Genomic DNA, 25,010 nt, shown 5'->3' on the forward strand with positions numbered 1-25,010 from the left:
TCCTAAGGTAAATAAAAGCCCATCACACTTAACTTGGTGATGATAAGCCACAGGCTTTCCAACACTGTAAAAGCCCAAAGCCCGAGATATGCTCGAGAACTGCTCAGCTGTACCACCACAGGACAAAAAGCAACAGTTAGCCACCGGTCTCTTTACTCATATATCAACAGGGTAGAGACCTTCTTGACCGAGTCAAACCGCAACTGAAGTTAAGTTCGCTTCTATACTAATGGCAATTTAATACCCATTGGTTCAGGTACAAGCCGTAAATTAGGCTTACGTTGCATCATCACAATAGCTAATTTCACATTCTTTGACAATTTTGCAGGAAATGGAAGAATAAAAATGTTGATTAAGGAAGGAAATGGAAGGATTAAAAATGTTGAGGTTTCATAAACAGAATGAAGGGGAAAGAAGCAAACCAGCAAATAAGCTTGCAGCAAAAAAATGACACATCATTTACCAAGTTTCAGTCCTACATAGAAAATATGTCTTAATGTGCCAAAGCTCTGTTGTCTGGACTAGGGCAAGTCACCTCTTAAAGTTTTAGCCACAGAAGCTGTATCGCATTAGCCACCATAAATTATTTTGCAACGCAATTTTTCATACAGCCTTACCCAGAAGTGGTACTTCAGTATTCATGCTAGTGTTATTGGCATATTCTTTTCATGGAAAGAACTATTATTTTAAAAGATCTTTGAAAACAAGTCTTACATGAAACATGAAGTTCACACCTGTTTGCAATCCCTCTCTAGTGTGGAAGTGTAGTCACGCTATCTCCACAGATACCACTTTGATCAAAGGGTTCAAGAGCCACAGATCATAGTACACAGATCCAACTGTACTGCATTTCCCTTCAAGCTTTGGCCTGCTTCAATTTCAATACATTAAAAGTTATCCAATTCATGTTCATAACCTCCGCATGCCAGTGAAGAGTACTTGCCCCACTTCTTGGGGCAACTGGTGCCCCAAGAATAGATGGGGCATGAATCTTTACTTTCAAAATTTAAGTTGATAAAGCACTTTGGAATACCTCCAATAGTTAGGAAACATTCACTTTATCAGATTTTTTTACACAGTACATACTTAGTCAAGACACTCAAAGGAAAGCTTAAAATAGTAGTTCAAAGGATAGTGATATTTTTCCATTTCTCTCTTTGTAAGTCCTATTCAAGTCAGTTACCTTGGGCTTTGGTAACAAATGGTACTTTGAACACGGCAATGGAAATCTTACTCCACAAGGCAAATATAACAAAAAAATTATAGGCAGCATCTCAGTTTTTATTTAAAAATACTCTGAGTACACAAGTACCTCCTTCTTTCTGTAGGACGAGTCCAGGGTTTTTTGTGTTTATCTTGTAGCATTTTCAGGTAGGGAAGAAAAGGGGAAAAACAAAGTTGTTCATGAAACTCCAAGTGAAACATTCAAGAACAGAGTGGTTGATGAATACACTACTGCGTAAAGAACAAGTCTGAAGCTGCAACTGGTCTATTCTGCTGCAATTTAAGTTTCTTGCTAGCAGCCATTAAATCTCATTTGAAGTTTTCTAGGAGATTTCAGAAAAAAACTAGTGTTTGAGGTTCATGGGTGCACGATCACTAGCATACTCAGTACCCACGCAACTGCTCTCTGAAGAATCAGTTGGTCCTGAACTGAGATTAACTGGAGGGGGAAAAAAATAATCCATCAGCATAAAATAAAGACTGCTGCAGCAGTCACAGCAAGGTGCCACACATCTGCACTTCTTTTGTTCTATATAGAGCTGACCAGATGAGAAGTGCAGTCCAGTTCAGTCAGTTTTCAGTAGGATACCACGGAAGGATGTGAAGTTTCAGCAAAACTCTCTCAACTGGACTGTGTTGAGGCACAGTGTTACACACATAGAAAAATTATCCTACTGCCTGTACTGAAAGTACTAAAGAATGGGTTGACCACAAGCACAAGACTTGAAGATTCCAGCTTAAGTATTAGCTGCTGCCTCTATAAAAGTAACTTTTAAAAAAGAACTTAATAGTGGCAATTAATTACGGAATGATTGGGTTTTAAAAAAATCTTACTCTATAAGAAAGATAAAATTATGAGAACACAGTTTTAACTGACAACTGTAAACCTTGTATTAAAATGTCAAGTGTACTACGCATTCTATAAATACTTTACGATGCTTAAAAATTCGATATCCCCAAATGCCCATTTTAGGGCTGTAAAATGTACAGTGAGACTCCTCATGTGTTAGTTCAAGCTACATTTTTTCACCTCCTTATTAATTAAAAAACATACGCCTATCAAAATAGAAAAAAGTGCAAAGTTTCAGAGACAAGCTTATACCTTAATTTATATCCCAATTTTGCCTTAAAATTGCCTGTCTCAGGCATATTCAGAGACTACACGATCCACGGCAATATCCTTGAACTGGAACACTGCCCATAAAGGCAAGTCACACACCAGTATGCATTTTCTCTGCGTTCCATATGCATGTTGCATTCTGTGGTTTCCCCTTTATCTAATGCTATGTTGCGTGTCTATGAATAACAGTTGCCTGGGGTTTTCTGTTGTTAAGGCTGAAGGTCTCCTTGATTATCAATACTCAGAATATTCGTTGGATTTATTCCATTCTCTATTTGTTTCTGATGCGATGCTGCTGTGACAAACAAATGGGAAGATTCCATTGTAGAATGGTGACTGACATCTGCTTTCACTAGAACTTCATAATACAGGAGATAAAAAACGGGAGTTACTATGCCAATAATCAACATAATCACTACAGCTGTCCACCATCCTATACCCCAATCTGCTCCGTAGTAAGGATCCTTGCATTTTTTAGTTTTACCATCAGTTTCAAAACAGATCTGTTGGGCTGCTAAGGCAGAAACAACTTCATTAAGATTCTCTCTCTTTGTATCATTACACTTCACTATTTCTTCTATATCTCGATCCACTTCTTTTAGGAAGTTGCCAGCAGTCTCATTAGCAGAGAATTTATCAGAAGGTGACACTTCCTGCACTTCTGGGGAACAGTGAGCAGGCCAAAGGACTGGTCTTGCTTTTGGAGAGACATGTGTTTCCGTCAGTACGCTGAACTTTTTCACTGGAATTTTGATGGACCTCAGGGCAAAAAAATCTTGATCATTGATAAGATTGTTAACTCGCTTGATATCTGCAACCTAAAAATAAAAGAAACAGTTTAAATACAAACTCTGATTCGAACTGAAACCATTGCACCAAAACTCTTTATAAGAGTACTACATCCTTGAGAAATACAATGCTTCCCTAATGCACCAAAGGCAGGGCCTTTTGTTTTGCCTTTTTTTTTTTTAAACCGATACCCATTCAAACAACATAAAGTGAGAAGAGGTCAAAGACCAAATCTGAACAATGTTAAAGCAAGAAGGTAATTATGAGGTAACAAGCCTCCTCACTTCAGATAGGAAGACTGGAAGTCACTTCACACAAATATACTCACTTGGTGTATATTCATCTATCAGTAGCAACTATCTCTGTGAAAAGGAATGGGACTTAACCTCAGCGTTTTCAAATGAAGTAAACTACTGAGAGTTCCTAAATAAATTTAAAACTTCTGAGTAAGGAATATCAAAAATTACAAGCTTCCAATTCATCTAGCCACAGCTGTGGTTTGGATACTCGTTCTGCTTCTGGGGGCTAAGGCAGAAACCAAGGCTAACTTAAAACTGTCATCTTCCCTCATCAAGTCAGCTCTCCCCTTTCCCTATTCGTGCTCAAAATGAATCCCATTTTGCTCTGAATAAGTTCAGATTCTAAGACTATGTGGAATAGTCAGCAAGGATTTAAGTGCCCTTGGAGAATTAGCAGCTTCATACTGAGACAGTAACTCCCTCAACATGGAAGGCAGCACAGCCACAAACATCACCATAATGAAGTACTTAAAAATCAGCACTTTTTTGCAACACCTGGTAAACACACAGGAATTGTGCCCGTTTTAAGATGCACAGTACCTGAGTTCAGATTCTTCTTGTCCTCAATGGGAGGACATCTACCTCAGGAGAAGTTACAGACAGAAGACCAGGTATGCAAGAGATCCTTGTTGCTGTGACTGCTCCACTACAACACAAATGTGGCCAGAAAAAGTAAGGTAGGGCCACCAGTGCCCTACGAACTGCCTGCACGAACCTTGTAACATGAAAAAGTGTTTCAGTTCCTCTGACAGTGTATTTGTCACGTGTACCACACTGAATAAATCAGATGAGTATAAAAGACTAGCAAATGCAGCATTTACCCTAGTGATTAGCGATTCCACCACAACGCAAGTTATGATTTCTGCCTAAAGCCCCGGACTGCTATTCCGCATTCCCCATGAATTTCCAAGAAAGAGTGCAACTCAGTTTTTTATTTCTTATTTGAGGCCTGATCTAGTAAGCCTGCTCAAAATGCCTAATTGTGGTGGGTTCTGAAGCCAAGAATTGGTTAATGAGGCTAAGGTCTGTCATGATGATGAAATAGTTATGTCAAGACTTTGGTACCTAAGCTCGCGACAGGAGGCCCCTAATTCTGTTTCTGTCTGAATAATTAGATGACAGCAAGACTTCTGTAAATATGGATTTCGAATTTGACCTCTTGAAAACTGCACAGTTAGCAGTCAGTCCACCAATACGCACAGCTGGTTTCCTGTTAAGACTGGATACACGCAAAGGCTACCATAAACCCAGACAGAAGTCCCTGCCGTAGTTAGTGCTGGCCAGACAAGGGTGCTCGGTAGGAAGGACATTCACCAGACTCATTTAAAAAGTCTTTGCTAGGAGCAGGACGGAGGTCTGAGCACCAGAAGGGAACGCTCGGGGCATGTGAGCCGAGAGCTCCCAACGGTACAACATGCTCGCGCTGATAAATGTTTAGGCAACTTCGCAGAATTTAAAAGAAAACTACAGTGGGGTTTTTCTTCCCCTCCCTTAATGGAATTATGGCTCCGCACAAACCCTGAAGCTGGTCAGCAATACCCTCCTCATCACCGACTCTGACAGCGAAGACGGCGCTCGTACAAGCGCCCGCGTGTGAGTGTGTAACTTTTACTATAACGTGTACGCTTTGAGAGACACCGCCACAAGCAAAACCATACATTTGCTTCTTACGCTTACATTAGCTTTCAGTGAAAAAGCCTATGGAACCGGAACTCCGGCATACTCTGCGCTGTTACGCTAACGCTGCCGTCATTTTCTACTTCTACAGCGCAAGGCGTTCCCGATGCCTCCGTGCAGGACGGTAACAGCCGCGTTAACCCGGCCCACCGAGGGGCCAGCACAGCTCCCCGGCAGAGCCGCGGCCCGCACCGAGCCGTGCCTCAGCCCCACGCCGCGGCACGGCCGGCCCTCGGCTGCTACCGCCGCCCGGCCGAAGGAAGAAGCGGTAAGCGCCTGCGGACTTACCGAGCAGCAATACTGAAGCGCGATCGCGTTCAGCGTGTCCCCTTCCTGGATATCCTTCGTCAGCAGGACGATATCGTCCAGCCGGTCCCTCGACGCGCTCCTCCGGACCTTCTCCCTGCCCCGCGGCCGCAGCTCCGACACCTCGCCCTCCTCCTCCGGCCCCTCGCTCTCCGCGCCCGCAGCGCTCACGAAGGGGTACAGGTGACCGCTGACGGGCGGCTGCGCTACGGCCGGCGGCTGCAGGCCGCAGCCGGCGCCTCTGCCGGCCATTCTCCGCGGGTGGCTCTGTGGAACAGACCGCAGGCGTGGCGCCCTCCGCCGGGGATCCCCACACCGCCGCCCCGCTCCCTCACGGCCAGGCGACGGCCGGCCCCGCCGCCCCGCCCCGCCCCGCCCCGCCGCGCTCCGCTCCGCCCCGCCCCGCCCCGGGCAGCGGCCCTACCTGCCGCCGCTCCTCATGGCGACCGCAATGGCGGCCGCCCCGCCACGTCCACAGCGCCGCCCCGCCCCCAGCGCCGGCCGCGCGCCCGCCCTTAAAGGGCCCGCGCGTCTCCTCCAGGCGCTGCCGCCGGCGGGAGGGCGGGCGGGCAGCGGCCCTCAGGGGGTGCCCTCAGCGGGGCTGCCGCCTCGCCTTGCTGGGGGGCCCCGCTCGGCACCTGCGGGGAGCGTTCCCCTTCGCCGGCGTGGGGAGGCGTGCCGCGGCGCTGTGACCCGGCCGTCGCCGCCTCGGGTGAGGGAACTCAGCGGCTCGGCGCTGGAGGCCGAGGCGGCGTGCTCGGGGGCCGGGCGGTGAAGCTCTCTCCCCGCCCTGAACCGCCCGTGTCCGACGGCGAGGGGCACAGGAGCGCAAAAGGCAAGGAGAGGAGCGCTCCGGCCCCGCTCTCCGCGGGGCTGTGAGGGAACCCCCCCTCGGCGGCAGGCTGCGGCGGCCGCCCGGCCTCCAGCGGCGGGCCCTTGGCTCCGTGTGGCGGGCGCCGGGCTGTCCCCGCCGGCGCCCGGGGTGGCACAGAGGCTCCGAGCAGGGCCGAGGAGAGGCGCGTTGAGAGCAGGTGGGCGTGCGGAGCCCGCCCGTGAGCTTCGTCTTTTCATACATCGTTCTGACTGACCCTGTTTCTGGAGGAATGGAGGCTGCTCAGGGACAAAGCTGACGTGTTTTTGGGCCAGTAAGAGAATTCCTCTAAGAGCGCTTTTTGCCTCTAGCAGGTCGCAGCTCCTCTCCAAAGTCTGCGTGCTTTTTGGTCCTGCCTGGCTCTTGCTGCGTTGCTGCTCGCTCAGAAGTTGCCAGGCAGTTTCTTTGTATCCCCTCGGGCCTTCCCCCCCCCCCCCCCGCTCAGGACTGGTGCTGCAGTGACACAGGTGTTGAGCCCATGCTGATGTATATTTTCACAAGAGAGAAACCATAAATTAAGCCCTGTAGATATTTCAGCTTTCCTTCCCCGACAGGGTAATTTTCACTATTAACTGTCAGCAGCTGTTGCAGTTGCTGAGGCCATAGGCAGTCATAGGAAGACTTCCTAGTCTAACTAGTAAGTGTAATCAAGTGTGGGTTCCTTCTGACACAGCCTTAGAAGGAAGTTTTTGATTACAGCAGGAACAAGTACAGTATTTCTTAGAAAAGCTGTCAGCTCTAAGATTAGGCTGATTATATTAGAACAAATGATTGCATTGTGGCTGAAGACAAATGTGGTTGCGAGTCTGGTTCTGTAACAGATTAATCTTAAAAAAAAGAAAGTAATTTTAAATAAGGCGTTTCCTTGCCTTTTATCTTTGAGCTTTTGTTATATGATGTTTTCAGGCTTTGCTGAACAACCGAAGAGGTTAGAAATGTGCTTTGGCATTAACAAAAGCAGAATTCTTTTATGACTTTAGGTTTGAAAACTAAATTACTTGAGTCTCAAGACGTAAACGTAAGAGCTAACGATTGTGTAGCTCTATTGAGTGTCACACTTCACACCCACAGAAGTTGGAAAAGATTGAAGCTGCATTTCCAGGAATTGTAAAATAAGCTATCAAGGTGCAGTGTGTTCTTGTGTCTCAGCTTATTTTAAAGACAAAATACATATATTTCAGTATCTACCTTAAAACAGTGCTCTATTATGGATGAGGGATGGATTGGGTAAAATTAAAGTATTCCGCAGGTTGTCTAGGTACTCCCTAGCCAAATAGCATCAACAAGAAAAGCAATACATTTCGGCATAGGTGTTCTGTCTGGAGCATAGAATTTCTGTGTTGTAAGTAAGAGAAAGTTTGCGTGAAAGAATGTAAATATTCTCAGAAGTCAGCAGTAAGCATAAAATACGAGCTGGCCACATTAGGCAGGCCTGATTACTGCCCTTTGCAGAGAAGCATGGAAGAGTACTACTGTGTAAACAGGATTTCCTTCCAGCAGGAGGTTGGGCACAGTTAGTAGAAGCTATTTTTCAGGCTTTCGTATTCTGTATTTGTTAAAATATTGCTGTAGATGCCAAGTGTGATTGGAATGCTCTCAAACCAAAGTTTCTTACAAGTCAGGAGACTATTTCTAAACCATTTGGAGCCTAACTAGGGATATTTTCTTTTCTTCAGAATATTTCATAGCATCTTCCCAATCAAAGGCTGCTCAGAAATAAGCCTGCTATTTTTATCATGGGTCAGATGCACAGCTTGTGCTAATTAACACAGCAGCACTGAAGGCCTTAGATACAGCCCTACATAGAAGCCGCTATACAACAAAGACGAGCTTGGGTTGTCAGATTACATGACAAATGTGTGAACATACTTGTAGGGGTCCCAGAATGATTTTATGTGTTTCTGGGGATGGCAAAATGCAAGTAGATTGAATCTTCCACCAACTGTATTTCCAGCAAGAGCAATATTCAAGGTAACAAAATTGAATTAATTTCCCATAAACCCTAAGTTTTCTCGTGGGATCTCAAGTTGGTGAAAAGTAATTATAACTTAATGAATGAGAATTCCATCTATTAAGAGGTGTCATGCCACATCTGGCAAAGAATATCTGCAGCACCAACCAGTTTTGTTTTGGTTTTTAAAGGAAGCTTTCAGTAATAGAAATGAAGCAACTGTAGTTGTCTGTAGCTGGGAAACTGATGACTCAGACCCTATTCATGCTGTTGAAAGACTGTTTTATGAGACCCGTCAGAGCTGTGGGTGGACCTGGAGAGGAGTTTGAAGGCAGACTTCATACGCAGCGATGCCTACAGCGCTGTCTGATGATTGTCCCATCATACACCACTAATGGCATATCCTTTTGGAAGTTTTCTTTAATCTTTGGGTGGTAAGGCTGCAGAAGAGGTCAGGGCAGGGAATTTCACCATTTCTTTTATCTAAAGAGGTGTACCATCAGGTCAAAAAAGAACTGCTGAAGCAGCACTCTGCCTTAGAGGGGGAAAGAAAGTATTGGAGTTTGCTTTGACCCTGCTACACCCCTGTGTGTAACCATTTGTAACTAGTGACATTTTCCCATCAATAACAAAAGGGTATATTCCAAACTTGATGAACAAGACTGTAGCTGCATAGCTCCCATGAATGCTAATGGGAATACAGCCTTTCTCCATCCCCGTGTAAGTTACTTTGCATATCCTAATAGTGCATTCTCAATGAGCAACAAGGTCAGTGTTAATCACTCTGTGGCGTTCCAAGAGCAACTGCAGGGATCTCTACCACATTCCCCTTGGTCATGTTATAGCTAGTGTGGCTTGGTCAGAGCTAGGAAGTTAAGTATACAGACAGGAATATTAAAAAGATCTTAAAGAATTATTAGAAAGGAACTGTAAAGGAAATGTTGGAGGGCTGATAAAACTTGTTAGTGATTTTTAATTAAAAAAAAAAATATTCTTTCTGTCTGGAAATTACACCCCTGTCATGTGCCACCACTGTTTTTGTAACTCTAAGTTATTCTGTGATTCGGGACCGTGGGGCTAGACTTACATTTAGACAGCTAGTGCCAGGTATCTAAATGTACATTTTAATTGCTTGAATGATGTGATAAGCTATGACTTACCATTAAAAGATTCACACAGAAATAAATATACAGTCTTTGTCTCTGCTTCCCTGCTTGGTACTTGGGAATGGTACTAAAATTGTAGGAAATAGCAATGTCAAGGTAGAGCTGCAGCTCCAATGGAGTCCAAATGAAGTGTGCAGTTACTAAGCAGTGTCTGACTGCAAGATGTGCAAGGTGTGGTAAGAGGAGCTATTTAAGAACTACAAAAGTACGCAGGAAGCAAATAATGCTAAATCTGCAGGCACTTGCAGAGTAGTCTCTTCTCCAGTGGAAATATTTGCGTGCATACGTTTAACTATAAGTATTATAATCTGGGCCTTGATCCTCAAAACTAGCAGAAACCTTTTTTAGTTAGCAAGATTCCAACATTTTCTCTCTAAAATGGGTTAAAAATGACCACAAAATTTAATTGTTTAATTTAGTATTGTTATGGTTTTAATGAGAATAAATGAAAATTTGTCTTTGGATTGGGACTTATTTCCTGATTTCGTATTTCATGTATTTGCTCCTTCCCTTTGGCTACTCAACATGAATTGGTTAGTTTTTAATTAATTTTGTTTAAATTTAATATATATTCATAATAGAAATATGCTGTGTACCTTCCATAACACAGCCAGTAGGGTGCATTGGTTGTTTGATATTTAGTTTTCAAAAATCTGTAATGAACTGCATATTTGCTTCTGTTTTACGTTTTACTTTGCTCAGCTCAGGTATCCTCTGAATAAGAAAATCTACCAGTGAAACCATTCAGTTACAGTAAAGACAGTATGCAAAAATGGAGTATAGACTCTTGAAAATTTATTTCAAATTATCCACAGACGGATTTTTCTGTAAGATTCTGAATTCCTATTTGTATACCTGTACTGATTAATAAGAGTTTCTGTAGTGTGATAACTGAAGTTCTTTTTTTTTTTTTAAAGTTTGTCATAGATTCCTTCCAGTTTTAGCTAGATGAATCTGTAGTTAAGTCCAGGAATAGCTGTTACTTTTTGATGTTTCCCCTCAGTAAATTAAAGAACCCTATCAGTGCTCATCTTGTTTTTTCTCTGAGGGAATTTTCGCACAGTAGTCTTTTCCTAATTTTTTTTTTTAATGAATTAAACATTCAGAACTTGTTAACTTTTGCTCTCTGCTTTCTCTAGCTCCCGGTTTTGGGGAATTTGATTTGTTTGCATCTGTGGGTTTCAGCATTGTTTTTAAAATGTGGACACCAGATCTTTGTGCAGTTTCAAATATCCACCCCATTAGGGCTACATACAAAGGTAAATGGTTCCCCCACCCCAAGTACTTGTCACTAATCTACTGTTGATGTATCTGAAGATGACACTAACTCTGTTTTTTTTCCCAGTCACAGCATCACATTGGGCACTTATGGTGAGCTGCTTCTCTGCTAGAGTTTCTTCAGATGAAAATGATCCAGAAGATCATTTGTAAGGTATAAACTATATTTTAGCTTTGAAGGTATTCAGCAGTGTTAACATGACTTGTTTTAATGGAACCAGCTGACCAGATGAGCCATATCACTGTAATACTGTCATTTCCTTTCTGCTAATATTGACACCACAAACATCTAGTTGTGATTTTTGTATTTACAGGGACAGAGTGTTGAAGAGCAGCAGATCTATTTGTAACCCTTGTTGAACTACATAATAGAAGTATTTTCATTTGTTTATAATGAAATTTATATTTTGTTCATAATCTCTTACTGGAGAATGCTTTTTGAGATCTACCAGCTAGGTTTTAACCCATTTTACAGCATTGCACTGCTTACTAGCATAGCACTGTGTCTTTACCATATGGTAATGTGAAAAAATTTTAATGTTAAAAAGTAAGTCCTCCAACTCTTCAGTTCTGTTATACCAGCACAACTGCTGTCATTCAAATTTATAATCTTGCAGAATTAAACCAAATTGCACGATCTGTATAAGATCACATATTTATTCCATTAATTTCTTTTATCTCTTTATAAGTGAAATCCCATATCAGCCTTTATGTTATTTTGGCTAGGTTTGCTGTCAGGCTGCATTTATAGTCTAAACTTCCTTTTGTATCTTTGGAATTGATTGTTCCGGACATTTAAAATACAGTTATTAAACTTGTCATTGTCTTGCCAACCAAGTGGTTTTCCCTTATGTCTTTAATCTTCTATAATTTATACAGTGTAATTTAACGTCTGCTCCCTAGTTCCCTTTTCCATAATTTTATACTGATTTATTTTTTATTTTGTTTCTGATTGAATTTTTACTATACTATTGCACCAAGATGCATGCTTATTCAAATTTTTTTTTGATTGCAGAATACTGACTTTTTATCACTCTAGTAAACTCTTCTTCTTAATTTTGGAAATAAAAAGCTTAAGGATTTTGATAGTTTTCTCCCCAGAGGAAGGAGTTGAATGTTATATGGTATTTTTTAAGCATTGGCATTTCAGCTGTGGCAGAAGCTTTCTTTGGCCTCCTTGGTACAGATAATTTGCCCTTACTGGTGGCACAGCTATCGAGGTATGGTTGCATCTTCATTGATACAGACCTTTCCTTGGTTACAAGCCCACTGGCACACGGGTTTTTACTGCAGATGTGTTCTACAGTGGTACACAGCTACCTACAGCTACAGCTGAGAAAAGCTTTCACTGTCAAACAGTCCTTTGATGTCATTCCACTGAGTGAGAAAGTGCCCTTATGCAGACCCCAATACACCCATACAACCCCATCAACTGTGCGGCCTCTTCTTCCACCCTTCTACTGTTCTTCCCACATGAAGAGAGGCCTATGGGCGAGCGAGGGAGTTGTCTGGAATATCCTAGCATTACTTTAATCCTTTGTGTTAAGCTCCTCACGTCTGGAATGGTGGGGTATGTGGAGCAGTTTTTACAAAAGGGAGAGGGAATAGTAGAATGGAGTGGGAGCAGGAGCAGGGAGACTATCTCATGGTAAAGGATCTGGTTCATAGTCTTGAAAAGCTTTTAATATATGAGCAGGTATGGCATTCACAGCCTGCTGTATTGATAAATATTTGAAATATGTATTTCAGGTGCCTTTGATTTTCACCTATAATGGCATGCAAGTGTAAATTCAACTGTTGAATTAATACTCTCTGCTTCTGATATTAGTAATCGTACTGTAATTGTCAACATCTTGCTATTCTTTCTTTCAAATTTTCAGTATAAAGTTGATTTAAAAAAAAAGAAAAATTTGTCATGTACTATATCTATCTGTAATCTAGAATATCAGTGTAGAGCTTAAGAAATGGTTGTTTTTCATACAAAACATAGTGGTTTCAGTTTTGCCTTTATCTTTGTTGTTTTTAGATAACAATAGCATATTTTAACAAATATGAAAGTACTTGTAAAATAAATCATCCTGTCCAACTTTTTCAAGCATTTAAAGTAGGATTACAATGTCCAGTTTATGACATAAATAAGAGAGTGATCTAGTAGACAGAAACTCTTTGATGGGAGCATTTTCATGAATTTTAAAACAGATTCCCTCCACCCCTGTTTTCTTACAACTTTTGTCTTTCTATTCGATTCAGCTTCTATACGGGACAGCAGAATGTGTCAGAAACCTTTAAGTTCTTTCAATGAGTATCAGGCATGTTAATGCAAATACATTACGAGTAATCCCTCCATAAGGAGAGACAGTAACATAGCCCACATGACATCAGTAAAGTGTTTACAAGGTATTAATATGCCTACTGTGACAAGATGTGTTTAATGGGAAGCAACAAGGAATTTGTTTTATTAGTTTTCCTCCACCCTCAAGTAATAAATCTTAAAAGCTTCAATATTGATTCAATGAAATGAATGGCTGAATCGTTCTGGAGAGGCTCTGACAAGTGGACAAATGCTTCCATGGTTACATTGTGCTATGCAGTATGGTTACTGAGCTTTGTTGGTTTCCTCCCTCTGCCATTGAAGTAAAATAACAAACCACAGGGAAGCACCACACATGGTGGGCATAAACTGGAAACAACTTTAAAGGATCAAGTTAGCTGATCTTATACAGATTTTTAAGGGTTTTATTGATTTATACTGTATACCCTAATAATGGATTTCAGTACTTTCTCCTTCATATATCACTTTCTCATGGAACATTTTTATTTCTTGTCTGAACCACCTCTCGCTTTTGATTTGCAATGCCATAAACTAAAAGGCTATGTGAAAGTGTGTTTCATAGTAGTGTTACATGGGTTATGTTTTTCTAGGAATATTTTTATATCAGGTGATGTTACTACATCAAGGTGGGCTTCTGCAATACCTAGATAATGAATAATAAATCAAATATAGAACTTCTATGTGCAGTTGTTTTAGGGTGCTTTGCGGTATAACATAACCAAGCAGTTTGATTTTCCATCTCCTTGCACCTAATGTACTTAAATTTCAGATGTCACAGGGAAGAGGGAGACAATAAACATGTAACTTCAGAGATGTCACATTTAAGAAATTAATAAAAAGTAATGGCGTACAGTTATTTCATTAGCTGAAAAATGTTGCTGATCAAGCATTACATTAAGAGAAGGAAATCCTGAAGGCCTTAGATTTTGTTCAGGACAAAGTGTCCTGAGCAAACTGAAAACAGATGTGTCGAGAGTAGAGGCATCTTTTTCCCTTGCAGACCGGCTCTGAAAAGAGCATGTTCTATCCTCTGTATTAGTAACTCTTAGGGTTTTTTTTTCCTCTCTATGTGGCTGAGAGTCCCCAGGATCACTGTCTCAGCATCAGAATGCTGAGATGTTCCAGAGCCCCTTTGTAGACACAATTTTACAGCAAGGATGGATGCCAGGGTTCCCCACAGCCAGGAAAATAAATTCATAAACATGGAGGATACTTACTTCTGAGACAGAAATTCTGGCTTTACAGCTTTCATTGAAAGCTTACATTTATTGTGGGTACTTAATTTCACATTTACTCAAGTGATATTTCTTTGATCTCAAGGGGGAAAAGTAAGCAACAAATGAGTAAACACTTCAGTGTTTCACTTAAAGAATTTCAGGAAGAGAAGAGTCAACTCTTAAGTTGAAAAACATAAGTTATTTGTGTTTCCAAGTAGTGTTTTTCCTCATTCAAAAGGAATCAAACAAGATACCTATCTGTGAATTGGGAAAGCAAGTGAAATTGTATGCAGGAGCTGGAACCCTTTTGCTTTTATCTTTATTAGTCTGAAATACTTTTTGAGGACTTTGAAATTAAGAGCAATCTAGATGCAAGAGATTATGGAGAGTTTTTAATATTTTTATTATGTTTTACCTTCAGAAAAATGCACTTTTGGTAAGTGTTCTTTTTGAATTTACAGTCTAGTGCTTGACATGCTTTGAAGTTGCATGTTTTCAGTAATTTGATTTATGAGAAAGCTTCTGATTTGCTGTATACTATCTACATTGTCAGTGACATGCTGTAAATGAAGAGCTGGACACACTTGGTTGGAAGAAACAAGACTGCAATTTTGTTTAGCAACAATAACTGCACAAGAGGAGCAGGCAGACAATTCTTGGCAAGTTCTCATCTTGCTGTTTCTCCATGTGACCTACAAGCCAGTAAGCATCCACTGTGGTTTGAAAGGAGCAACTGAATGTTGTAAGACCAAACCATCTCTTCAGAGATGGCATTCTTTTTGTGTCATTATTATGACACAAAATGACAGAAATTGTGTCAAAATTACATGCTGGAACTTGATCAACTGAATCTGAGATGCAGTAAGTTGAAACAAAGAAATTATTTTCTTATTAATTTGTTCAGTTTTTTACACTTCAATGTATTTAAATTAACATTTTCCAAAAGTCATCTCATTTTTTGTGAAAGTCTTGTGAAATGTGTAGCTAAATTTACTAATAAAAAGGTTATGATTATATGAATAGCATTTCTGCTTTAATGTGTGTTAAAATATATCTACCTCCCATGAGCAGATGCCAGGGAACATTTACTTTTTTCCTGATAATAGGAATACTTCCATTTTTTCAGTTGAAAGCTCATTTAAAATATTAATATCGGTATGCTTTATCACTATACAAATAAGGAGCTGTACAGTAAAAAGGCTGAAGTTTCCCAAGTTGATCACAGGAAGCATAAACAAATGAATGTTTGTCCATCAAAAAGAGCACAATCTGCTTGGAAGTTCTCACTTTTCAGTTTCTTACATCCTGAACATCTCTGAAAAATAGAGGATCAAAACCTAAATTTATCTACATCCATCAGCACATCAGTCAGTCTGGCATAAACCCCTGGGTCAGAAGCAGAATACTCAAATTTTGTCATTCAGTCTCCTCAGATTATTAGTACTGTTTGTATTTGTCTACTTTGTGCTCTTTCGTGCATATGTTTGTTTATTCATCAGGAAACTGCACAGTAAAAATCAAGATTTTAATATTAAAGCATTCCCAGCCTGTCAAGAAGGATGTGGAGCAGTTCAGGAAAGAGAGCAGTGCAAGTACCCAGCACTACTGAAGAGGCATCGGGTGATACCTGATAGTGGTTGTGCATTTCTTTGGCATGGGGTAGCTGGATAGAAGTCCCCATAGAGTGCAGCTAGATAGCAACTGGAAAGTGATGAGAAACCTAATTTCACATTTTGAAGAACAGACGACACAAGCTTGATCATAAGCTGCTATGGGATAGCGGTCAGAAGCCTGGTAAGACAGACTAGTCAGGCTCTGAGGTGAGCACGCTTCTTTGGCATGAGTCTTGGTCGGTCCTGCCCTCTTTCAACGCATGACTTTAGCAGAGTTCCCTGAAGCCTGTGCTGCCAAAGTCACGTTCTGTAGTTCTAGCTGCTGTTTCTTTCAACACTGCCAGTTAGATCTGCTCCCCAGCGTGAATCACATTAAGAAATAATAAGAAGACACGGGGAATGCATCCTAGACAACAGCCAAGCAAACAAGTATCTATATGGAATCAAATATCAAACTACAGCTGCACAGGGAAGAATATAAGTGGTTGTGGTGGTCTATAATGTTCTTAAAAATGGTCTCTCTTGCAGAAGTCCTCACCACCACGGACCATCATTCAAAGAAAATCCACTTTTCAAAAAAAAAAAACAACCAACCACCAAGTGAATTTCTTGTGAGAAAATCATCTGTATCTTGTTGATTACTCTGTGAAGAGAGAAGCAAGATCAGCCTCAGTATTCTGCCTATACACTAGAACTAATCAGAACAGTGTCTGACGTATGTTACGTGGTTTTGAAGTGTTGTGTCGTATTGGAAGTGTTGCATTAATAAACAGGAAAGACGTAAAGCTAACTCGTGTCCGGTGTACTTTAATTAAGGATTGAGTTATGAAAGAGCTATGCACATGCTTAGTGTTCCTCATTCTGAGTAGTTCAATCTGCTTCAGCTGAAGTACCAGAAAAGGTGATGGATAGAGCAATGTGGAAATCTAAGCAGGACTGAAATTTCAAACCTCTCAGTATTTTCCTGCTTGCTACTTGCATCCGAATAAGTGCTTAGCCCAGAATTTTGACGCTTGGATGCCGCAGGTGAAAACAAATCTCAATTTTAGTGGCATTTATGGGTATTCAGAAAATTTTATTATCAGCATTTACTTTTGCTTTCTAATATTAGTAGATTAAGATTGCAATACCTGATTGAAAACCAAATAGCCTTCATACAACATAAAAATCTTCCTTAACGGAAACAAAAATGTAAACAAGAAGAGAAAATACTCCCTTCTGAAGCCCTTTGGATTTTTTTTCTTCTTGCTCCTTTAAGTCCTGCTTTCCTTCTCAGGGATTTGTTTCTTCTTCTAACTCCCTCTTCTCTGGTCTTTCCTTTCAGATGATGCCAATAAAGGGAAAAGGCAGGATTTCAAAACAAACAAACAAACTGGAGTCCATTGATTCTATCGCTGCTGCTTTCAATATTGGTTTACTTGCAGCAGAGCCATTTTTAACTTGCAGAGTTTTAATGAATTCAAAACAAAGGAAATCCAAACAAATGAAGAATTGAGGGGTGTACTTAGTACACCTTATTTACTGCTTTTATTGAAAAGAGAAGTTAAGGCTGACCTGGAGGCATAGTTCTGTGCAATGCCAGATCTATTGTAGGTCCAATACCAGGCCTGATTGTTTATCCCTGACATTTGTAAGGGGTGAAAGTGCTGTGTGGGCAGCATGCTGAGTTCTTAAAAGTGCATATGGAGTGTCCCATGTCAATCACCAACAACCTTCCAGCTGGTTGAGGACCACCATGGACAAAATCCCATGGGAGCTGTGTCTCATCCTTGCGTGTAACAAAGGGAAGCGCAGGTCTCTGGAGTGGTATGATGAAAATGAAAAAAGGTAATCAGGAAATCCTCAGGGTTTGAGAGAAAACATGGAGTACCGCGTGTTGAGTGGGAGAGGGTAGCAAAAGCTACAGTCATTTTGGATCTGAATGCAGTTTTGTTGAAAGACTCTATGAATGTAGCCACGTGAATTAGCAAGCCCAAGTGTGAGTTCTCGCTCTTCATTTCTTTTCTATCTCAGTAATTAGCAACATTTAATGTGCTCAGGTCTGCTGTAATTGAGAACTGATGACTATTAAGGCAGCCCCTCTGGTACTGAGCAGCTTGATAGCTGTTGGTGGGAGCCAAACTTCCCATGGAAACTGGACGACAGAAGGACAACATAAAGTAATTTATATAAGCTGAAACAACATTATAGAATAGAAGATAAAAAGAATCTTACACCTCAAGTATCCTTTCCACCTGTTGATCCAGAGTATGCTGATTTTGGCTGGGATAGAGTTAGATTTCTTCATAGTGGCTGGTATTGGGCTGTGTTTTGGATTTGTGCTGAAAACAGTGTTGATAACACAGGGATGGTTTAGTTGTTGCTAAGTAATGTTTGCACTAGTCAAGGACTTTTCAGCTTCCCATGCTCTGCCGGGCGCTCGGGAAGCTGGGAGGGGGCACAGCCAGGACAGTTGATCCAAACTGCGCAAAGGGCTGTTCCATACCATATGGCATCATGCTCAGCATATAGAGCTGGGGGAAGAAGAAGGAAGGGGGGACATTCGGAGTGATGGCGTTTGTCTTCCCAAGTCACCGTTAGGCGTGCTGGAGCCCTGCTTTCCTGGAGATGGCTGAACCCCTGCCTGCCCATGGGAAGGAGTGAAGGAATTCCTTGTTTTGCTTTGCTTGTGTGCGTGGCTTTTGCTTTCCCTATTAACCTGTCTTTATCTCAGCCCACGAGTTTTCTCACTTTTACCCTTCCAATTCTCTCCCCCATCCCACTGGGGGGGAGCAAGCGAGCGGCTGGGGGGGCCTGAGTTGCAGACTGGGGTTAAACCACAACACAGAGCGGGAAAACAATATGGGATCTAGACTGTGAGGCTGAGATAGGATACGGTATTGAAATAATAGTATGGTATTGAAAAATATACTGCTTATCTCTCACGCTCACAGATTAAGTTCTGTCTAATGCAAAATTTGGCAGCCAGTAGTATGGGCCTTTGAAGGACTGCTTCTTGCTCTCTTTTCAGTACAGAAGAACTGGAGCTGGTGCATGGGAGCAATGCATAATAAAGTATCGATCAAAAAATATATTCATAAATAAACCCAGGTGGACTACTGTGAGAAGTGATCAGACACAGATTATCATACACATCTACCTGAATTCCTTTTAGGTGCACAGCATAGCTTTGTAGAAGAAAAAAAACCCACTTGTATTTTTTTAAAAAAGATATATTTTATTATAATGTTTGGTGAATCATTCGAGTAGATTGTTTCCTTCACTCCTAAGAACTGGAGTTTATTCTGATTATTAATTTCTACTTTTGTATCTGCATATTAGATCATCTATGCCTTTATCTGTTATGCTGCAGATTTTAATTCATCAACGTTCATTTTCTCTGTAGCTGTATACAGAGTAAACCAGAGATTCATTTTACCTGACATTAACCTAATGTCATTATCCAAAAGTTAGGCGGTAGTCTACGATAGTCATTTGGACTCCCTGTTTAGTCAGAGGAGAGAAATAAGCAGTTCTTGGAGGGAGTTCATCCCACCCTACCATGTGACTAGGTTAGACTGGGTAGCTGATGTTAGGTGGAATACTTTCTACTTTGAAGCATTGCTTTTACTTTTATAACCAAAATACTTCTTGAGGTCTTTGAGTCTTCTACTAAGCGATTTTTCAAACATTTCATCATTCTCTAGCATCTTCTTTGCCTTTTCCCTGTTTGTTGACATTATTCCCGAATTGTGATTACCATAACTCAACACAGTGTTGATGTAGTGACCAGGCTAATGACATCAGAAGGCATAGAGTCTTCTAGATCCTGTCATTTTATTGGCCCTAATGCTTCTGTGCTGTATTCCTTCCTTCTATGCAAAGATTATATTAGCCTTAGCAGAATCAGTGCTTCCTCTCTCCGGGATTTCTATCACTGTGATTGCTTTTCCCATATGCTCCAAATAAATTAAGAACAAAGCAAAGGAAGCTCATTTGAAATGCATGACTTCTCAGTAAACTATAGCACAAGTAAAAATCAGTCATTCAGGACAGAATCCTATTTTGTGCTTAACATTTCCTTCCGCCCTTTTTGTAAATGCGCTGTCTGTGAAATAAAACTGTGATTATTAATATCTAAAATTAGGCTAGAGTTATATTTGGATTTGTTTCTAAATACTTATATGCTAATATGTATTAAAATAGGCATTTACAATAGATTCTGCGTATTCAATACTAATAAGCAATATGAGATTTTGAAAAACGCATCTGTCAAGTTTCACGTTAGGTGCATGTTGGTTGTTACATGGCTTTTGCACCGAGTTGTGTCAGAGGCATGATTCTTTGAGCTACTTAGGAGTACTGTTTTGATGGAACAGTCTGAGGATTTGGGACAAAAAAAAAGACAGGATCCAGAAAGCTCAAAGTATCTGGTATGTGGTTGTGTACTGCTGTAGACTAGGAATGTATTGGCAGTTGGATTTCCTTGGAGTTGGAATCAATGCTTTTTTAAAATTTGATAGAATGGTTTCCATTTGTATGAGGGATGCAGGGAGTGTGGGAGTGTTAATGGATCTGACTGGATTGGGCTACACGAAATTGTGTTGCTGCTGCTGCATTCGTTTGCAATAGCATTTCCACTTTTTAAGATCTAGTAGCTATCTCACAGGTTCTGGAAATATAGTGAAGATTGTGTAAATGGGACTAAGTGAAATTCCATCAAAATTCAGTATTTTCTATGTTTTGGGACTTAGATGCATCAACATCTATTGGATAAGTAGGAATTTTGACACTTGTTTACTATTAAATGGGGGAATTGGGGAGCTTGGGGCCCAACACTGGCAAGATCTGAGTGCCGCCTTTGTGTCTTTGTATCTCTGCTGGGGCTCAGGATCTGCTTGGAATGGTGGTGACCATAAAATGTGAATTCAATATTAGTTAGAGAAATTACTGAGTCCAGAACTCTTGATATATTTAATTGGAAACTGTTTCTCCCTGCTGAGCACTGAATAGCTGTGAATTAAGATGAGCTGCATGTCCTGGTGAAGCCCAGGACTTGAATCCAGAATGTTTCATAATTCAGTAATAAAACCTGCCAGTTTTGCTGCCTCCAGTAATAAAAGAGTGCAGTCCTAGCTAAGAGGAAGAACTGCTGAGGCAGTGACTGGAGGGGCTAGCTCTATCTCAACTACAGCAGCGCCGGGGAAATTGCTGGGGTTTGAAAAAATTTTGTCCTCTTCTATCCCACCCCCTTGTATCTCCACAGCAGTGGGAAGGCAGCAGGAGTCAGGAGAGGGAGGAGAGTGCTGGACGCTGCGCGGAGCGGAGGGAGGAGTAGGAGAGGGGAATGCATAATGCGTGAGTGACAGAGAGCGTGCAGGCGGCTGGCTGAGTCCAGAAGACGCGAATGTCCATGTCCCCGGGTCTAGGTAGGTTTGTTCTCTCTCTGTTTGAGGTGGTTGTTGCTTTGGAAGCATCCTGTATCGGCTGCGGAGATGTTCACTGTCCATCTCGAGGGTTCTGCCAGCAGCACCTGTTGCAGCAGGGACAGGGTTTAAGCAGCGGCAGACAGCGAGCGTGTCGCTCACCCATCAGGGGCTGCTGGATAGTAAGAGTCTGCTAAGGTTTCTGTTGTTCCAGCAGCTCCTCTTTCTGCTCTGCAGAGCAGGGCAGGTGGAGACAATAGTCTTTCCGATGGAAAATCCTTTTCTCAGGGCATCATATCAGGATGAAACTCAGTCTGAAGTGTCCTAGCTGGCAATTTTTAACTCTCAAAAATGCACAAAACGTTAATTTGGCTGTTTAAATTAGGTGAAAATAAAAGAAGTGGAGGAGCTGCGTATGCATTGTGTATTGCAAAGGAGAGTGAGTTATAAGTAAGAATGAATTTTTCAAATCATCATCTCATAAGGAATGAGTTTTAAATATGTTAATAATTAAAATATGACATGTAAGTGCTTACAATTGGAAATATTGCTCGTGCTTCTTGCTTTTGATATGCTGATTCTCTTTAAGACATTGCATAATTCACTCTGCCTAGCCCAGATAAAGTTAAGATCAAATGTATACGGCACTGCTTGCCAAACATCAATCATTGTTTTTTAATGAGTCTATAATTGCTTTATAGTGCAGATGTAAAATAACATGTGATTTAAAAAAACCTTATGCATTACATAGAAGCCGAAAGTGTTTTTTCCAATAATACTTCGCACGCATCTTCTACAATGAGTCTTTCAGCTTAATATGAAGCGTTTTGAGAATCTGCCATGAGGGCAGTTTAATAACTGAAGGTAGAATGTGATATATTTAGTCTATCTGTCCCTTAAGCCTAAAACAAGCTTTCTCCTACTAAATGTATTCAGTGTTTCCATGTGGAAAGGAGAACCAGGTTCCTGAGGAAATAAAATACTTTGTGGCGTATTGGGCTTAGAATTGAAATGGCCAAATATTTGATAATGTAAAAGCTAACGTATTTCAAGGGTGTACTATTTTTAATTTCTAATTTGTTGTTACTACTAATATTTATGTTGTTACTGATTTCTAATGTACAGTTTTGTGCTTTACTAGCTTTCTAATACACTTTTGTGTTTTAATAGCTTTGCATGAAGAAATCAATGTTATTTACTAAATTTGCATCTGAGTGAACTAATTAACATCGATAATGGAAGCACATGCTTATTAGCTTGTAATTGTGTTCTGTGTCTTGGTCACATGGAAATCAATGGGAAAAATTATATTTGCTTTTGTGAGAACTAGTGCTGGGCAGTTTATTTGTGCTGTCAGCATTTTTAAGGCTGAAAAATAATACTGGATGTGTTTTAAAGAGTTGATACTAGTGAATGAGATTGATCCTTATGCATTCCAACCTACAGTGCGATCCTTCCCTTGGAAATTGTTGTGAGCTGTATTTGAATGAAATTTTCAGAATCAGGTCTAAATCATAACCTGTTATTAAAACCTCTAATATACCTGGAATTTTGTTATTTAAACTTACTGTCTTCCAGATTTTTTTATTTACTTTTGGCATTCCATTAAAAAAAAGAAGAGTGCTTAAGTCTGCAAATGCTTAGATGCATATTTTACTTAACACATGAATATGATGACTGAAACTGAACTATTGGAAAAGCTGTGAAAGCATATACCTTTAGTGTATAGCACTAAAGAAGAATACCACTACAGAGGTCTGTAAGGATCTCAGTCAGGGGGCACAAACAATTTATGGCAATTTGGGAGAAAAATACTGATGACTTACAAATCACCTTTGATATTGTTACACAACTACCATAGTTGTTCAGAATTACAACATGGTAATGATGAGGTGATTACTAATTATTGTATTTTTTAAAGTATGTAGCAATGGTCTATAAGCTTAAAAAATGTTAATTTTAGAATGTTTCATTGAAAACTTGATGGGAAAGTATGTCCTTGCATCACACTTCGAAGAAAGGGAAAATTAAAATTTGCCTCAACTACATCCAAAGTTTTTTAGCCTAAAGTGTTTTTTGAAGCATCAAACCAATAAACTGTATGTCTGACTTGCTATTATTTGAGGTAGGATATCTGATGCAATTTAGCTTAATTTTATTGCTGGATAACCCCGCTCTCTAATTTTTTTCTTTCTTGGCCAGCCTCTTCCAGTATGTTCTTGGTATTGGGTCAATTTAGTTGTTCACTAAGAAATACAAAAATGTAAGTAGGCGAGAGAAAATACAAAGAACATGCTGAAATTCTTTGCTCAGGGAGTATTGGGCCTTGACGTCCTAGAGATATAATCACGTACATAACTATTTTTACATGTGTAATCCTATTGATTGGTTTTACTCATTTGTAGAAATCGCGCTTGCATTTCAGCTCTACAAGACTGGCCGATTTAGGTGTAGTCGTTGTATATAACGGTGAACACTTTTCCTCACTAGAAATAAGCATACATAGTATTTGAATACTTCTTTCAATGTGTATTAAGATTCTGATACTGTATAACATCTCCATCGTCAAATCAAAGCTCACAGAACCATTGCTGTAGATGGTAGGCATTTGTCATAATTCCAGAAATTCAAGAATTATGTCTATCTAATAGGAGCTATATTACTGTTTCCTAGAAAAAAAAAAGATTGACAGGAGGGATCAATGTAAGAATCCATTTATCTTATTCCAGGTGGATTCGCTGTAACTTTTTTTACTCTGAAAAACGCTATTGAATCACAAATGATACTATTTCTGCAAAGCCTCACTTGCTGAAGTCACTCTTTGAGCGAATAATCTCACTGGAAAATACTTTGTGTCAATAAACATTTTAAAGATTGAATTCACTCCATGCATGAGAACTTGTGGATGTTGGCAGAAAGAATTTGGAAACTGGGAGTTCTGAAATATCCTTAAAATATAAAAAACATTGTTTCATAGATTGGCTTATGAATATTTCCTATAAAGCTAGTTAAAGTTGTTTGAATTCCTTTTACTGAAATAATTTGTAAGTCCAAACCAAGGCTGCTATTAAGATAAAATTGTACTTGTTTAAACAGGCTTATATGACAGGCTAAATTTCTCTGACAAAATTAAACAGAGCAGATGCTTTCCATGTTGATCGGAGCTTTTGGGTTTGTGGATTTTTTAGCAAGTTGAAGACAGAATTTCCTCTAGAATGTTATAGTAATATGTTTTTATATACCAAGAGACTTTTGTTTGGTCATCTCATTTTGTATCTAGTATAGATTTATTAGTTAGAGTACAGTTATGATTCTCATTTTCAGATGGCAAAAGAAACTTCCTCCTCCTCAGTCACTTATCCTGGACTGGTCCAATATGTTACTGCTCCGAATTGTTTCAAGCTTTGCTTCATTAAGGATTTAACATGGCCTTAATTCAGCCATCTGTTATGGGTTTGGCAGACCAACAGATCTGAGGTATTGGTCAGAGCTTTAGAAATTTCCCACATTTTTAAAGGTTAGGAAAAGAGCTAACTTTATGAATAGATTTTGAATAATTCTCAGCAAGACAATGGTGCAGAAGTGGGGTAAAAAATGCATGTCATTCTCTGAAGCACAGGGTCCCCTGTCTGCCTTTAGCTTTGCTGAAAGGCAATTAGCATTTCAACCAGCCAATTTGGTTACATGCAATGAAGTACTTGGGTTTGTAATTTGCTTCTCTCCGCTTGGTGCTGTTGAGAACTAGCTCTGTGTAATCCTCTC

The 25,010-nt window shown here is 40.4% G+C and overlaps 2 protein-coding genes and 1 long non-coding RNA gene across 11 annotated transcripts in view; 2 read left to right on the forward strand and 1 right to left on the reverse strand.

Annotated features, from left to right (window-relative positions):
- Positions 1-1,260: 1,260 nt before the first annotated feature.
- LYSMD3 (LysM domain containing 3) lies at positions 1,261-5,977 on the reverse strand. The gene is made up of 3 exons (XM_072860753.1): positions 5,840-5,977; positions 5,398-5,682; positions 1,261-3,162 (listed from the first exon to the last, which is right to left on the reverse strand). The coding sequence occupies exons 2-3, from the start codon at positions 5,665-5,667 to the stop codon at positions 2,554-2,556; spliced, it is 879 nt and encodes a 292-aa protein (XP_072716854.1). The 5' UTR covers positions 5,668-5,682; positions 5,840-5,977; the 3' UTR covers positions 1,261-2,553.
- On the forward strand, positions 4,704-16,633 carry LOC140651371 (uncharacterized). Of its 9 annotated transcripts, none has more exons than XR_012042373.1 (5): positions 4,704-5,025; positions 5,201-5,377; positions 10,543-10,662; positions 10,749-10,835; positions 14,784-15,722. It is a non-coding gene; the product is annotated as an uncharacterized lncRNA (long non-coding RNA). The 9 variants fall into 9 exon arrangements; XR_012042376.1 differs by lacking the exons at positions 4,704-5,025; positions 5,201-5,377 and adding exons at positions 6,020-6,446; positions 16,372-16,633 and having other exon boundaries at positions 14,784-14,932; XR_012042375.1 differs by lacking the exons at positions 4,704-5,025; positions 5,201-5,377 and adding exons at positions 6,020-6,446; positions 15,730-16,360 and having other exon boundaries at positions 14,784-14,932.
- Positions 16,634-21,229: 4,596 nt separating this feature from the next.
- ADGRV1 (adhesion G protein-coupled receptor V1) overlaps positions 21,230-25,010 on the forward strand; it is a 292,589-nt gene continuing 288,808 nt past the window's right edge. Inside the window, exons 1-2 of the mRNA XM_072860950.1 lie at positions 21,230-21,430; positions 23,654-23,717. Of these exons, the coding sequence (XP_072717051.1) occupies positions 21,230-21,430; positions 23,654-23,717 (265 nt within the window). The remainder of the gene's footprint in view (positions 21,431-23,653; positions 23,718-25,010) is intronic.

Source organism: Ciconia boyciana, chromosome 4, assembly GCF_034638445.1.
Source record: "Ciconia boyciana chromosome 4, ASM3463844v1, whole genome shotgun sequence".
NCBI lineage: Eukaryota > Metazoa > Chordata > Aves > Ciconiiformes > Ciconiidae > Ciconia > Ciconia boyciana.

Excerpts from the sequence above, each read along its gene's own strand:
- LYSMD3 (XM_072860753.1), bottom strand. The coding sequence starts at position 5,667 with ATGGCCGGCAGAGGCGCCGGCTGCGGCCTGCAGCCGCCGGCCGTAGCG. Across the intron at positions 3,163-5,397 it reads CGCTTCAGTATTGCTGCTCG|GTTGCAGATATCAAGCGAGT; the intron begins GTAAGTCCGCAG and ends TTTTATTTTTAG.